The sequence below is a fragment of the Eublepharis macularius genome, chromosome 1 (assembly GCF_028583425.1).
Source record: "Eublepharis macularius isolate TG4126 chromosome 1, MPM_Emac_v1.0, whole genome shotgun sequence".
Taxonomy (NCBI): Eukaryota; Metazoa; Chordata; class Lepidosauria; order Squamata; family Eublepharidae; genus Eublepharis; species Eublepharis macularius.
This window is the reverse complement of record NC_072790.1, coordinates 147842212-147859456: the sequence shown is the minus strand read 5'-3', so window position 1 is coordinate 147859456 and position 17245 is coordinate 147842212. Positions and strand designations below refer to the sequence as shown.

The 17245-nt window shown below is 38.8% G+C and overlaps 1 protein-coding gene across 3 annotated transcripts in view; it reads left to right on the top strand.

Moving 5' to 3' along the window:
- SIPA1L2 (signal induced proliferation associated 1 like 2) overlaps positions 1 to 17245 on the top strand; it is a 137622-nt gene that overhangs the window by 76713 nt on the left and 43664 nt on the right. For 2 of the 3 annotated variants that reach the window (XM_054988074.1, XM_054988065.1), the window contains exons 7-10: positions 9660 to 9817; positions 10693 to 11269; positions 13869 to 14143; positions 16382 to 16639. In XM_054988074.1, coding sequence (XP_054844049.1) covers positions 9660 to 9817; positions 10693 to 11269; positions 13869 to 14143; positions 16382 to 16639 — 1268 coding nt within the window. Of the gene's footprint in view, positions 1 to 2264; positions 2343 to 9659; positions 9818 to 10692; positions 11270 to 13868; positions 14144 to 16381; positions 16640 to 17245 lie in introns of all 3 variants that reach the window. The other variant, XM_054988055.1, reaches the window with a different exon arrangement.

The following is a 17245-nucleotide window of genomic DNA, read 5'->3' as shown; positions in this document are numbered from 1 at the left end:
TAGTTCCCTCTGCTATCAGCTGAATTATACTGACAGAAGAGGAGAGGAGAAGAAATTTCACCCCCTTTTGCCTTGCTGCAGCCCAAAACTGTTACTTCATACCTCATGACCACAGGAATAAAGTTTCCTGGTGATTCCTAACTTTGGAATGAGCTCCCTCATGCCAACTTTCCTGGAGTTGTTTCAGGGGCAAGGAAAAGTGGAAAGATTGGCTTGTGCAAAGATCACAACTCGCTGGATCCTACCTAATAAATTAAACATTTGAAAGTTGTTGCCAATGTCCTTATCACATAGCTACAGTTTTCTTCAAAAGTTTTGTTTCTTTTATTAATACATGATATGTAGAATACACTGGAAAAACATTTCAGAAGCCATAATCTATCTGTGGATGGTTTAAATTGTAAATTTTATTTGCTATGGAAAATAAGGCATATGCTTGGATAAGCTTGATCTTAAGTAAATCCTTTTGGTTAGAAATTACAGGTGTTTACAATAAATAGTGACTTTACTTGATGTTGAATGTTTTGTCTTTGTCTTCGCTTTGCTAATCTGTGAGTACAGGAAATAACCTTTTGCCTGGATGCACCTTTTCTAGAATTGTATAATGTCTGTCACCCTCTCCTTTGCATTTGCTCAGTCACACATACTGCTACTCCTTTTTCTTCCTTTATGCCTGTATCATTTCCCAATATTTCCTTACGTCTTCCCCTCTAGAGAAACTAAAGGTTGGTTTATCCTCAAAATATTTCAGCTCTAATTCCATTATTTTCCCAGTCATAATCACACCCTTCCAGAATGTTTTAGTAAACTCATCAGTCTTCGTATCTTAGATACTTTTGGTATTTTAGCAATAATATCACACTATTTTCCATGGCTTTCTTGGGATAAAAATAATGCAGCAGTTTTCCAAATTCAAATACTATTGAGATATGAAGACCCACCACTTAATTTTTTTAAAATGATAATGGCTATCAGCAGTACTTGCACAGCATGGACACTTCTCCATAAAATGTAATAAGCACTCTCAAGTAACCAACACTTAGCCAGCCTTAATGTGTAGAAGGAATCGCTAACGAATATTTAGTTCCTCTTTTTGTTGCTATCTAGTTGCTGAAATCTGTACTGTAGACTGTTTCCACATTTCTTGTTGAAAGAATCCACATAAAATAACAAACTTTTCCCTCTGAAGCTCACACAAGCTCAACATCACAAATGTAGAACAGCAGGATTTGAGTCCAGTGGCACCTTAAGAGACTAACAAGGTTTTCAGAGTGTAAGCTTTTGAGAGTCAAAGCTCCCTTCTTCAGACATGAATAGGAGCTCTGACTCTCAAAAGTTTAAACTCTGAAAACCTTGTTGGTCTCTAAGTTGCCACTGGACTCAAACCCTGCTGTTCTCCTGCAGAGACCAACAGAGCTACCCACCTAAAACTGTCACAATTGTAGTTACTGATGTCCTCAATGACGAGCTTACCAGCTCCTCAGTATAGAAATACTGCTTTGCCTATAAGGCTCATCTTATTTCATTCTCTCACCCAAGTAATGGGAACTTCCTATCATAGGCTGCATTCAGACATCAAAACAAACCTCTGCTTTATCTGTTTACAACTTTGTTGTCATGCTTGTGCACTCTCTTCTGTCTTCCCCTCTCTCCAGTTTTCATGCACAGAGCCCAAGCTAAGGCTTGCGGATTTCAGATTCACAATCCCAAGAGGAAGCAAGCTCTGTTTTGCCCCACACCTGCATTTGGATAGGATGGATAGGATGGCAAATTGGAGCTTGATTCAATGCTCTCATGAATCATGCTTGGGACACAAAGGGAGGTGGAGTGGGCAGGAGGGAACACAAGAGTAACCTGTGTTTGGACAGAGGTGTGTTGTGATGTCTGAATGTTGCAGTATATTCAAATGACATCTACAAGCCTAGAGTTGTTGCACTGAAGTAAAGGTTATACATCCATCCACCTAGTATGGTACTGGCCAAAGTACTTAGTCACTTACTACGAACAGACCTGTGGAAAATGTGTTTATTACAGGCTTAATGTCTAGAAATGAGCAGCTGAAGCTTTTCATGGCATGGAGGTAAATAGCATCTCCTGGTAATTAAGCATCTATTAAAGAGACAGGACATTATTTTTCTCCAGGAAGTTGGTAACCTATTATGATGAGCATTATCTCTAGTGGGCAAGAACAGAGCATTTGTTAGAAGCCAGTTTCCTGTGAGCCAGAAACAGGCCACACCAGAACTGTTTGTTGCTTTTTCTAGGAAATAACTACGCCCTGCTTGGTCACTGATCAGGACATCCCTCTAGTTTTAGAGCCAGCAGGAGATCCAAACACTCAGGTAATTTTTCACACTGGCTGCAATGTAGAATGGGGAGCCTTCATTCAGTGTTCTGATCAGAACAGAGAGGGCTACCCACTCTGGTGTGGCCAGTACCACCTCCTTGTATTGGCTTTCCTTACAAATCATACTTAAAGGCTTTCCCTGTTGAACCTTTACCCTTAGAAACACCCTTTTCACATCATTTCCTTGCAAGTTTTCCCTTCATGCTCACACATTTGCTGCTTTTGTTTTCTTTAATCAGACCTGATTAATACAAATCTGTTTTCCAAATCTACTTTTATCTGATTTAATTAAAAGCAAATTATTATCTTAATAGTAGGGTAAACCACTGTGGCAATTTTGGGAATATGTCCAATTTTAATCAGGTCTGATTGAAATATGTGGCAATTTTATGTATAAATATTAACAAGTTTGAATTCAAACTTCTTATAAAACCACTTGTTTTATGGCTAAACTAAAATAAGTTTGACAGTTTCCTCATGATGTTTATTCATATTCCACTACTAAATAACAACGACAACAACGACAACATTCTATTTATATACCACCCTTCATGACAACTTAATGCCCACTCAGAGCGGTTTACAAAGTATGTTATTATTATCCCCACAACAATCACCCTGTGAGGTGGGTGGGGCTGAGAGAGCTCCTAGAACCTGTGACTGACCCAAGCTCACCCAGCTGGCTTCAAATGGAAGAGCGGGGAATCAAACCCGGTTCTCCACATTAGAGTCCCACGCTCTTAACTACTACACCAAACTGGCTCTCAGTTTGAGGAAAGATGGTATGGTTATCAGAAGACAGCATTGTTGCTTTAGCTTTCCAAATCCAATTTATTACAGCAAAAGCCAGCAATATAAAACAATACGATTACAAGCAATAAATTGTTGCTTTAGCTTGAATAAATGATTGTGGTTCACCAAAAAATAGATACATTACTATGGTATTAGATTAGTCAATAAGGATCAGTGTACCTTGGGATTATTCTGTGGCAAGCAGCTGAGAAACAGAATAAAAACCTCATTATCATTTGGTAAATTTGGATACCAGTAAATCCAATTTCAAATGACTGCAGACAGAGGAGGTAGTGTTTGAATGTGCCACATTTTAAGGGACAAACATGTAAAGATGCAAGTTAAAGGCTAGTTTAGATTGAACATATTCAGTACAGGTTTCTAAAAATATGATAGATTCTAATGCTCTAACATTTTCTTAACTAAGAGCTGGCATGGTATAGTGGATAAAGTGTTGGATTAGGATCTTGGGAGACCTGATTTCAAATCCCCAATTCTAGTATAGAAGCTCACTGGATTACCTTGGGGTCATTGTATTATTTAGTCTAACATACCTCACGGGGAGTGATGGCTGTGAGAAAGTGGAGGAGGGGAGAGTGAAGATGTGAACCACTTTCGGTCCCCAGTGGGAGAAAAGCAAGATACAAATAAATGCAAATGCATTCACTAGACACTCTTTTTTTAGAGAGTTGAGGTCTCATTAACCTAATAAAATATTATATCAGTATTTATGAATTCATTTTAATATATTTAGAGTGTGACCTTAAGATATTTACAGTGCAATCCTAAGTAGAGATGGGCACGAACCAAAATACAAACCAAAATTCATGATGAACCAGGTTGGTTCGTGGTTCATGAACCAGCAGTTCATCAGATCCCATTTCTGATGAACCACCATGAACTTTAGGCTGGTTCATTTGGTTCATTTTTTGGTTCATCACTGCAGACAGCCTGGTGCCAATCAATCAGTTTCCTAGGCAACAGGGGATGGACTTCCTGCGGACTTCCTGCTGACCTGGAAGTGGCCTTCTGCTGACCTGGATGTGGCATTTTCACAAACCAAACAAACCGGTTCGTGAACTGGGGGCAGGTTCATGAAAGTTCATGGTTCGTGGTTCATGAAATTTGACGAACCATGAACCACATGGTTCTTTTTTTTCTGGTTCGTGCCCATCTTTAATCCTAAACTGAGTTACACTATTCTAAATCCATTGAAGTCAGTTATCTTAGAAGGATATGACTTTGCTTAGGATTCACTGTTAGTTGGAAATCAGGTCTGTGGAAATCAGTGGAGAAGATCCAGCTACTCTTCCACTGGAAGAAGAGCCACTCATAAAAGAAGAAGACTCCTTATGCTGGAGGAAAGCTTCAAACTTTTCTGAGCAGAGTGGCTGGGTACTCCCTAGTAGATCTTACTTCTGCATGCCTGTGTTTAACACAGAGGTGAACTTAGTAACGTTACGGTCTTGCTGACAAAGTGTAGGAAAACAACCCAAACCTCTCCTATTTATTAAACTTAAAATTTCTGTTGTTTTTACTTAAATGTTGCATTATGGCTCAAAAGATGAATGTATAGCTTAAGCATATCTGTAATGGGGAGATGATAACAAAGATATATTCAAGGGAAAATATGGGTGATACATTTGTTAGAAAATAAAGTGGTATAGAATGCAACAAACACCCAGGCTCTGTTCAGATATAACAACAAAAATGGTTTGCCCTTAAAGAAGGCAGTTCCCAGTAATTCTAAGCCTTAGAATTTTTTGGTTTGCATATTTGTTGACATTTCATCCTGATTTTGAATTCTGGTTTGTAGGCAATTTTGTCTGAATTAAATATCATGGCAAAATGCGGTTTGTTGGGATTGCAGATGTTCTCAATGTTTTCTTCAGTATTATTTATTTAATTGAACTATTCTTCATAGTCCTTTCATAAATAAAGCTCGGAGGAGTTCTGTCTGAGTAGAGAAGGAAGAGTATACGAGCCTGAAGATATCCAGAGTTTATTCATGCAGTGACAAACTGTGGTTTTGTCATTATGTCTGAATAGAACCTTGCTTTCTCAGTTTGTTTAATTTCTAAACCAGTATGTTTTTCCTTCTCTAGAAGTATTTTTTTCTTTTCCTTTTTCTCTTTTCAGTTTTATTACATTTTAAAGTTCTACCGAGATCATCTTCCATGTTGCTGTTCATCAACAATGTAACTCTTCTTTCCTGTTACACTTTTAACTGCATGTTTATGATCATGCTTGGACCATTACTGGTTTGCTGTCTTAATGTTATGTGGACCTTTATGATACTGATTATAATCCTTAAGATAGTGTTATGTTGAATTTATTTTAAAATGTTGGAAATAACTCAGACCTCATCTAGTTTGGTAAGATTTTTAACAAATGCATTCCCAAGTTTTTAAAAGAATATTTTACTAATTTATTCAGTAAGTTAAATTTAAGGTAACAAACAGAAAAGACCAAATATTGTTTAAAAATATTTTCTTGCACACAGCTTGCATTCATTCACACAGTGAAGATCCTTGTGCTGCAGTGACAGTTGCTGCCAAAGCAGTACTTTTAAAAATCTGCCCAACCAATCAGTAGCCTTGCTGGGCAAAAGACCATCCTGGACATGCCCACTCCCTAAAAATATTTGGCAGGCACCAGGAAAAGTATCAGTGGACACCACATTGGAGCCCCCAACTTTAAGAGTTAAAACCAGCAATTGAGCCTAGGCAGCCAATGCAGAGTTTCCAGGACTTAGATTAATATGCTGGAAGTGGTCTTATTCAAATGATGGCTCCCATGTTCCAAACCAAATGTAGTTTCCATGCTGTCTTTAAGGGCAGGTCCACATATACTGTGTTGCAGTAATTCAGGCTTGAGTGGGCTGAATCAACCTGGCAAAATTGGTGGAATTCTGAACAGGGAATCAAGTTTATGATCCATGAATTAGTGGAAGAAGGCACTTTTGGCAATGGTAATGACAATTTTCTCCATCAACATAGCTGGGTGCAATAGTATCCCAAGGCTTTTTATTCAATCCTCAAATAGTGTTGTGATGGAAAGTGCTGTCAAGTTGCAGCTGACTTATGGTGACCCCATAGGGTTTTCAAGGCAAGAAATATTCAGAAGTGTTTGCCATTGCCTTGCCTCTGCATAGCAACTCATCAGGTCCCATTGTGTACTTCCTTGGTGGTCTCCTGTTTAAACACTAACCAGCCAAAAACAGTAAAACCATCACCAACTAACTAACATTTCACTAAAGACACTTACAAAAATTATATATGCAAAAGTACAAAATTTAATAGTGAAGAAAAATAAACTCTAAGTAGACAGTAAAGCATGAACTGCTTAACAAACAGTGATAAAACGAATGTCCCTGGACCCACACAAAGGAGGGGGGGGGGAAACGTTCCAACCACCGAAACTCAATGTCCACAGAGTAAACACAATTGTAGCAAGGCTAGAAAGCTCATACAAATTTCATCAAAAATACAATGTTTTAAGGCATGAATTCAATGTATATCTCAAAAGTGGAAATTCACATTCAATAAGAACTGATACGCTTATCAAAGGACTACACATACACATCGCCAGAATCACTGGTCAATGAAAAATAAATTTTTTAGTTGTAATGTAAACATTTAAATTGTAACCGCAATGGGTTAGCTAGCAAGAGGTCCCATTTCCGATTTCCCCTTCTTCAAAGCAGTTACAAAAACAGCGAATCAGAACAGTTCACAGTCCACACACATGCATAGTAGCGGCTCGCTCACTGGCGTACGCAACCCATTGCGGTTACAATTTAAATGTTTACATTACAACTAAAAAATTTATTTTTCATTGACCAGTGATTCTGGCGATGTGTATGTGTAGTCCTTTGATAAGCGTATCAGTTCTTATTGAATGTGAATTTCCACTTTTGAGATATACATTGAATTTATGCCTTAAAACATTGTATTTTTGATGAAATTTGTATGAGCTTTCTAGCCTTGCTACAATTGTGTTTACTCTGTGGACATTGAGTTTCGGTGGTTGGAACGTTTCCCCCCCCCCTCCTTTGTGTGGGTCCAGGGACATTCGTTTTATCACTGTTTGTTAAGCAGTTCATGCTTTACTGTCCACTTAGAGTTTATTTTTCTTCACTATTAAATTTTGTACTTTTGCATATATAATTTTTGTAAGTGTCTTTAGTGAAATGTTAGTTAGTTGGTGACGGTTTTACTGTTTTTGGCTTGTTTGATCCGTGACCCTCTCTACTTTGATACACTAACCAGGGCTGATCCCGCTTAGTTTCTGAGATCTGAAGAGATCAGGCTAGCCTGGGCCATCCAAGCCAAGGCAATAGAGTTAACTCTAGTTAAAACTGGTAAAGGGGCTCTCTTCAGACTATCAGCCTTTACAACCAGCATCACCTCTGCCTTGTTTGGATTCAGATTCTGCTTAGTCACCTGACCACAGCATCCTGGCCAATACCTAGGGCAGAGCCAATTGCACAGCCAGTTGCTCCAACTTTTTGTCCGATTATGTCTGTGTTGCACTGATAACAACTCATCTTCCACAGTAACTGTGGTTGTGAGTTCACAACCACAAAAAATGTACAAAATGTACAAAAAATGGTTTTGAAGGGGGTGGGTGGGGGACACTTTCATCAACAAAAACAAAGCACCTGCTCCCTTTTAATTTTTTTAAAAATTTGCACAGGTGCTATTGTGTGCAGCCACTGTTGCAAGCAGAAGGGGCAATAGTTACAGGGAATGAACTGAGTGGAAATTCAGAAAGGAGTGGGAGATTTCTTCTGAAATGCTTCCAATGTTCATACGCCTAAAAATGCTTTTAAAAAGCACCAGGAATCCACAACGACAAAAACATCAGAGCTACTGCAGTCCCAGTAAATCTGCAGAAAACCCAGTGAAGACACATGGTGCTCATGCTTGGCAACTTATACCGTGTGCATGGTTGGGAACAAGCTGCCACAGTTCTGAAGGTGACTTGCATCTCTTATGATGTATGGAAATGACCAGAGAGAGCTGCCTCAAATTGCTTAGTTAATGAAATAAAGAGGTGCGTGTCACCAGCATATTGATGACATTAATTGCAAAGCTCCAGAAAATCTTATTCAAGGTCTAATGGTAGATATTAACTAGTGTCACTGAAACATCCTGCTCATCAGCTCCCATCAAGATGAATAGGCATCTCCAATGACTGCTACTTTCTGACTACATCTTCAATGACTACTTTCAAAATCACCGGAACACTATACTTCTCAAAACTGATTTCATGCTCCATGTGGTTCAACATAATTTAATGATCCAAAATATCAAAAGCTGCCCATATATATATAAATAAATAAATAAATAAATAAAGCCAATGCTCTTATTAGGTAGAGATTGGCAACCATGGTGTGGTGACTAATGCCATGGCCCTGAAATAGTTACAATGTTGGTAGGTCATTTTTCCTGGGGAAGTAATGAATATTGGATCTCACAAAGGGTTCCACAGCTGGAATGGTGGTATGAATATCTGCCAGTTTGCCCTCTCCCACAGCGGACCTCTCATGCTGTTCCTTGGGCTCTCCTGTCCTCCAGCAACAGCAGAGAGAAAGAAGAAAGTCCTTCTTTCAGTAGATGTTTTTTTGGCAGTATGTAATTCATCAATCCATTTTCAATATCTAATTCAGAAATCCACTTTTAATAATAAACAGCAATTTCCTATATAGTTTCTTTATCAATAATGTGAATGTTTTGCACATGCATATCCAAAGGATCAGATGGAAGCATTCTTCAGGTATATTATAGCATCTGAGACCCATTTTGTACCAAAATCTTGCACACAAATCATGACCCCAGAAGTTCCAGAAAGTCTATAATACTGTAACTGTAGTTGGGAGGGAAATCAGAGAAGCTTTGGTGTGCACACTGAATTGTTTCAATGTATGCACAGAGATCTTGAGATCCCCATCTTTTCCCACTGCTTGTATCCAAACACAATTAAAATTATGCTGGTGATGATAAACTATTTTAAGGGGTAAAAAGTGTGTTACAGATGTTAAGAACTTGTATTAGGTATAGAAACAATATATTGCCTCAAGGAAAATGGATAACAACAAATAATTGAATGGCAATAAACATGGGTTTGTCACATTCTCGAATGCATGATGCTGCCTTATACCCAGTAAAACCCTAAGCCTTTTGTCCACTATAACTAGCAGCAGTTTATGATGCATATTTGAACATGTATGTACTAGAAAAATGATGATCTAAATAAAGAACTGGTTAATAATTTGAAAGCTTTGTTTAGAATGGAATAGATGACTAGTAAAATCTATTAGGGCTATGTATCTTACGTGTCATCTTGCAATTCAACTCTTTTTCTTCAGCTGTAGTTTATAACAAGCATCAAGACTAATGCATTGCTTTAAAAAAAGGGACTGCCACTTTAATAGTTATCATTTCCCCCCAGTAATTTTGAAGGAGATTAACTGTAGTCAGAATTAACTATTCTAATGCTTATTTTTTGCATTTAGCTTCTAAGGAAAAGGCACATAGGAAATGACATTGTTACCATTGTCTTCCAAGAGCCTGGAGCACTTCCTTTTACTCCAAAAAATATCCGTTCTCATTTTCAACATGTGTTTGTCATTGTTAAAGTCCACAGTCCTTGCACAGAAAATGTGTGCTATAGGTGAGTACAGGTTTCTTGATAACTGACGGGGTTTTTTTTGTTGTTTTTTAAAGAATTGCTGAGTTTTTCAGTTTGGCACTTCCTATGCAATTGTATGCATTTAGAAGTTCTAATGATACAATTTAGGAATTTCATATTATTTAATGCAAATAATTTGTGCAGTACCATCGGAGGTTAGTATTCACAGTTTGTTCTGAGGTCCAGGTTATTCAAGGCGAAAGAATGATTTCATTGACTAAATAGGAACCTAGCCTTGTTCTTAAATACCAAGGTTCACTTTACATGGAAACTATATTCCAGAAAGAGTAAGAAATTTTGATCACTCAGGCAGTATAGAAAGGTGAGAAACCTGACTCAGTTGTAAATTGGCCATAATGAATAAAAATTTTTGCCAGAGGCCACAACATCAGTCTGGCCACATCAAGAAATGACTGTAGTTCTTTTGTAATAATGTAGTACAAGAGTACCAGTAGTCATTCCAGGTGTACAGCATAACACAAAGTTGCACCCACAGAAGATGTTGACTACTTTAACATAACTAGTGAATGGTCTCTGTATTTTTCTTGATTAAATTAGAATTTTACACAATTACTCTTCATTTTCTACTTCCTGTGCTTCATAGCTCCTCGACCTCGCTGTCTGTTTTTCATTCCCCTGCATAAGATTCAGCATGTTTTAGCATTGTACAGGAAATATCAAGAACTTAACATTCTTCTTGGTCTGCTGCTGCATCACCTGAAGTATACTTTAACATAATATATCTTTTCTTCTTTGTATGTGCATGCATGCCTGATGAATAAACATTTTTTTAAGATAATGAAGCTTTGCTATCACAATACTTTTTCTTTTCCTCTTCTTTTTATTTTCAATTCTAGTGTTGGAGTTTCAAGATCAAAAGACGTACCACCATTTGGGCCACCAATCCCCAAAGGAGTTACTTTCCCAAAATCAGCAGTCTTCCGGGACTTCCTTTTAGCCAAAGTTATTAATGCAGAAAATGCAGCACACAAATCAGAAAAATTTCGAGCCATGGCCACCAGAACACGCCAAGAGTATCTGAAAGATCTTGCAGAAAACTTTGTTACTACTGCAACAGTAGATACATCAGTCAAATTTAGTTTTATTACATTGGGAGCAAAGAAAAAAGAGCGAATTAAACCAAGAAAGGATGCCCACTTATTCAGTGTTGGAGCAGTGATATGGAATGTTATAGCACGGGACTTTGGTCAGTCTCTTGACATTGAATGTCTTCTTGGTATCTCAAATGAGTTCATCGTGTTGATTGAAAAGGAATCAAAAAATGTTGTGTTTAACTGCTCATGTAGAGATGTTATTGGATGGACGTCTGGGTTAATGAGTGTTAAAATCTTCTATGAAAGAGGAGAATGCATTCTTCTGTCTGCACTTGATAACTGTGCTGATGACATCAGAGAAATGATTCAAAGACTAGAAGTAAGTATGTTTACTTTTAGTGTTTCTATTTCAAAAGTTCTTACCAATGTTAAATATACCTAGAGAGACGGATAAATGTAATGTTTGATTGTAGAATTTGGAAATCAGAGTTTTGTTGACTTATCCAAAGGAATCTTCCCTACAAGCTTACACCGGACAACTGAGAACTTTGTCTTAAAAGAACTGTCTGTGGTGTTAGCAGATTGCATGTAGGCATGAATTGTGCAGACTTCCACAATGCTTTGTGAAGAAGTCGTAGTATATAAGATAAATAGGTCCATTATCTGGCTGTTTCAGTTAACCTAATTAATGACTTGGATTTTTTTTTTCTGCCCCAGTTCTTCCATGTTTGAAGTATGAATGCTTTGACTCCCGAAGAAATTTTCAAACACTGCCTCTTCACCAGACTCACTCCCTGGAGTCTTTTCCCTGCGGTCTCGCTCTCCTGAGCCCCGCAAACACACTTTTATTGGTGCCAATTTTTACACACCTAGGATTTCCATTCTCTTCTCAATTTCCTTGTTTTACTTCTACAAGTATCTCTTTAACCATTTCCTTACGCCACAGCCCTAGTACCTGCATAAAAAAGCGCTCCTGAAAAATTCAATTTTGCACAGTTTGCTGAAAGTAAAGAGAATGGGAGCTTTTTTGACCCCTTTAGGCAAGCTGTTCCATAAGGTGGGGGTCACTACAGAGAACTGCATGTGTATAGCAAACAAAACAGGTTATAATAATTAAGGAATAACTGGTCTAAAGTCACCCAGCAAGCTTCAGAGCAGAATGTGGCTTTGAACCCTGTTCTCCCCAGTCCTAGTTCATACTCAAAGCACTATACCAAATTGGCTGTTAAGGCATAAAGACTAATCAGTACTTTCACCATGTTTCAGAATACATAATATATTTGGCTGTTTCATCCAGGAGTAGACATGGGCACGAATGGGGAAAAAACCCCGAACAAGCTGTTCGTTGTTCGTTGCCATCCACGAACAACAAACAGTAATGAACATGACCCTGTTCACAAACATGTTCGTTGTTCATTGTTCGTGGCCCTTTAAAGACCCCTTTAAACTATCAGGTGGCAGGTGGGATTCCCCCCTGTCACCTGCCAGCTGATAGTTTAAAGGGCACTTTCCTGCCACGTGCAAGGGGCAGGGCCCTTTAAACACTCCACAAACTGACCTTCCCAATGTCCAATACCCACCAAATTTGCAGGGGACATAGTCCTCAGTGTCCTCTGAAGACCCCCCCCCCAAGTTTCAGAGCGATGGTACCCCAGAAAAGGCATGATTCATGGGTCCTTCCCTATGTTTTCATTTTCTGTCCACAGTGGCAAAAACGGGACTCTGGTGGAAGCTACTTTGAGGGGTTACAAATTGACTTTCCCAATGTCCAATGCCCACCAAATTTGCAGGGGACATAGTCCTCACTGTCCTCCGAAGACCCCTCCAAGTTTCAGAGAGATTGCACCCCGAGAAATGCATGATCCATGGGTCTCCCCCTTTGTTGTCATTTTCTCTTCACAGTGGCAACAACGGGACTCTCTGCTGGAAGTACTTTGAAGGGTTAAAGCCAGAAGGAGTTCAGACAGAATTCAGTCCCTGCCGTTGCCAGGGGAATTGATTGAAAGGCGCCAGACTGTCTGGCATGATGAACGGCTGACGAAGGCAATGAACGAGGCTTGCAAAGACCACTTGTTCGTTTAGAATGGAGCCTCATGAACGGCTTGTTTGTGAAGAGACAAACGGGCTCTTCGTGGGTTTTTTTCCATTTGCAATGCTGTTCATGCCCATGTCTATCCAGGAGTACAATCTGGAAGACTGTCTGTGTGATCTCAAGGCCTTTGTGCAACACAGCCTTGGATTTACCTTGTTTCTTACTGGTGGCATATTTCTCCATCTTTTGCATCAAATCACACACATACATTTCAGGAATCATTAACACATGGGAGTTTTGAAGTTTATTCCTGTTCATACAAACCTTCTATTTTCTTTCATAAAGCTTGAAATGAAAGTTCTAAATCAGAAGCAATAGATCATTCAGGCACTGGTAAGATTAGATATATAAAAGTTATGCTTACATTTTCAAGGATGTTTTTGTATCAGAATTCAGTGGTATATAAATAATTATGGTTTCAGGATAACTAATTTTGTCTAGGTTGTATATGACATCTTCAGCTCAATCTTATACATCATTGGAAGTAGCTCTCACTGAGTGCAGTGGGTATTGCTCCCAAGTAAATGTACATCCTTTTCAAAGAGTTCAGTTTTGTTGTACAGTTTATCTGAACACCCAAATGTATTATTCTTTATTATAATTTATTAATTGTAATTATATTTGAATGTTTCTTTTCTCAGTTTTTTTCTGTTTTTTCCTAAGAGTTTTTAACAGTACCACTGTAGATGCTAACTTACACATACTATTTAAAAACAAAAAATTAAAAACTAAGTTTAGGTTTGATAAGAAACCCAACTTTTTAAATTTCCCCCAAATTTCCTTTTAAAAAACGGAAAGCCTGTTTCCCCCCCTGGCTTTAAACTATCTCTAAATTGTATATTTCTTGTCTAGTGAGACCATAGATAACAATCCAATACTTTTTCAGATAGTTACCAGAGGTTGTGAAACAACAGAAATGACCCTGAGGAGAAATGGCTTGGGACAGCTTGGATTTCATGTTAATTTTGAAGGGATTGTAGCAGATGTGGAGCCATTTGGTTATGCATGGAAGGCAGGCTTACGACAAGGCAGTCGACTAGTGGAAATCTGTAAAGTGGCTGTAGCAACTTTGACCCATGAACAAATGATTGATCTGCTCCGCACTTCTATGACTGTAAAGGTGGTGATTATTCAGCCACATGAGGATGGGTCACCTAGAAGGTAACCTATGGCAATGTATCACATGTGCCTTTGGCTTTATTAATTTGTCCATTTACTGTTGACTTTCTTTAAAATGGATCCTTAGAAAATCAGTATTAAGTCTCTTATTTAGGGTTGTCTGGTCCCCCAGGGGCCAAATGGGGGATGGGGATGGGGACAGTGAGGTAATTATCTCCAGTGTGAGCTAAGCTCACGAGCATTCATGCAGTCCCCCATTGCACTGGAAAATGACATCATTTTTCAGTGCAACAGCTGAGCTGTGTCGTGCTGAAAATGGATTCATTAAAAATCGCCCATTTTGAAGGGAGTCCAAGAGCTTGCACTTCTCCCCTACCCCATGCCTCCCCCCCACACACACACTGCTGGCCATGTGAGCAGGGCCAGGGGGGTTGCAGGTGGAAGCGAGTGTCCTCTTGGCTTTAAAATATTTATTCTTAACGCTAAAGAGATTGTTGCACTTTAAGCAGTTATGTAGAGATTTTTAAGTTATATATTTTTTCAAAATCATATTTTTCAAAATGATTTAATAAAATTGCAGTATCACCCCCATTAAGTCCATGCACTTTAAATGACATTACACAGATGCTTGATTATTAGTACCTTATTTTCTGGAAATACTTCTTGTTAATCACAAGCCCTGCTCTGAGGCAGCAACCTGAAGCTGATCCACTCAGAAGTAAGACCCATTTTATTCATTGGAGCTTACTCCCAGAGAAGTGTCCTTAGGATTGCAGACTTTGTCACTCATATCTGACTTAAAATTTAAAAAAACTCATAACTTTGCTTGAACATTAGTGTGCACTCACTGAATCAAGAATGCATCCTTTCCAAAGGAGTTAGCTGTGTTATTCTGTAGTCTCAAAATAGTAGAGTCCAGTAGCACTTTTAAGACTAACCAACTTTATTGTAGCATAAGCTTTTGAGAACCACAGTTCTCTTTGTTAAATGCATGGAGGGTATGGAGAAACAGGCCATAGATATATAGGAGATGAGGGGAGGGGGGTGGATGCAGATCAGTTGCAAAAGTCATGAAAGAGGTGGAGTGCACAATTCAGGCTGGGATTGTGCACTCCAAGCATTCCATTCAGATTCAGCTATGGAGGGGAGGGGGTCACACCTGTGTGCCCAGACATGATATCAGTGCATTGCTGGGGATGCTCAAATACCATAAAGTAATTGAGAAATGCCAGAATGTCCCATGCCCCTTCTGCTTTAAATCTGAATTGGTGCTGGTGTGCCAGCATGCCAAGCCCTTCCCCCCCTTTTTTCTTTCCAATGTCCAAGGCATTGGCAGTTATTAGAGGGGAATTGGCAAGAGATTGCTTTCCATAAGCAAGAACTTGGGAACCCTAAGCCAAATTTTTCCATGCAGGCATACCTTTTGATTCCAGAATCATCTTCAGTTGCTTGAAATTTTATTTTTGGACTCATAGCTCATGAGCTTTTCATCAGTCGTATAGAGAAGTAGGTGTTCTTTGGGCCCTCACTTTGGTCTTTGTGGTCCTGACTGAAGCAATGTGGGTTTTTTCCCCCTCCACTGCAGCCAGGTGTTTTCCCCCCTGCAAGGCACATCACAGAGCCATTCCTCACTTTCATACCTCTAATCTAGCAGAGGGAGAAGAATTCACAGCCACACAAAAATTAACTGATGATCAGCCCTACTCCTTTGTATTTATATTGAGTATACAGGATACAGGGTGAAGGGCATAGAGTTAGGTGGAACAATCTGCTTATGACGGTAGATACACCATCACACCTGGGTGGCTGTTTGCCTCCAAGAGTTTTTAAAGTATTATTTGTAATACTTGTATTACAAAAGTATTATTTGTAATACTTGTAAAGTATCTCCAACATAAAATTTAATCTTAAATATAAGTAGTAGTAGTAACAGTAGTAGTAGGTAGGCTGTGTAGCTTATTCACTGCTTTTGCTTCCCACCATCAATATTTATTGACAACTGTATATTTTGGACTAGTAAGGCTTTTCAATGTTAATTTTGAACTGTTTCAGTTATTCTGTTCCATGTGACACTTTTCTAGCATACATTCCTTTTAGTCTTGTGACACATTTTTCATGTGAAAATAGATACAAATTTCTACAAGATATTATCTGGTTACTTCTTTTAGCGTGCAATAGGCAAAGTTCTATCTGTGTAGGTATTGTAAGGAAGTATTGTGATTCTTACGATGTGAAGTATTTCTTTAGCCCTCAAAGTTGCTATATTTATGTTTACTGCAGGGGCTGCTCAGAACTTTGTCGAATCCCCATGGTGGAATACAAACTTGATAGTGAAGGCACCCCATGTGAATATAAAACCCCTTTTAGGAGAAATACTACTTGGCATCGGGTGCCAACTCCTGCTGGGCAGCCTCTCTCTCGTGCCTCTCCAATTCTAGGAACATCTGATAGATTACAGTGCCAGCAGCTTCTCCAGCAGGCTCAGTCAGTCATTCCTCGCAGTACTTCATTTGATAGAAAGCTGCCAGATGGTGCAAGGTTTGTGTGTTAATTCCTGGCCTTTTTCTACATGCTTTACTAGTGAACCCTCCTAATCTTTGGTGTGATCTTTAAGACCTTAAAAAGTCATTCATGCACTATACAATTTTAAGAGAGCTTTGAGCTTTAGATTGTATACCAGAGTGAGGCCTGGATTTGCCTCCACAAATCCTTGTTGAAATAGTCACTGCTATGATTGATTATGATGGAAAGGTAAATGCTATTAAAATTAAAACTTCTCTGTTTGCAATGGAGTTTAAAATCTGTTGAGCAATTGTAGTATCAGCTGGTGACTGACCAATGAGACTGACCGTAGATGAGTAATCAGCATTTTAAAAAGAGAGGGTGTATTGTTTGCAGTTGGGAAAACATCCATTGGTTTTAATTGTGTTGAATTGCAACTTTTTTTCAAAATAATTCTGTACTTTATTTGCCTGACCCCATGCTGGCTTAATTTGGACTACCATATGAAGCCATCTGCTTTTCTTCCACATTCACCTGGGCCTAGGACCCAGGACAGCTAATCCTCCATGCCTGTTTAAAAGCAGGCATATAGGGCTTCCCAATTTTTTCTAAGAGTTCAGCAAACACTGTAGGGCATACATA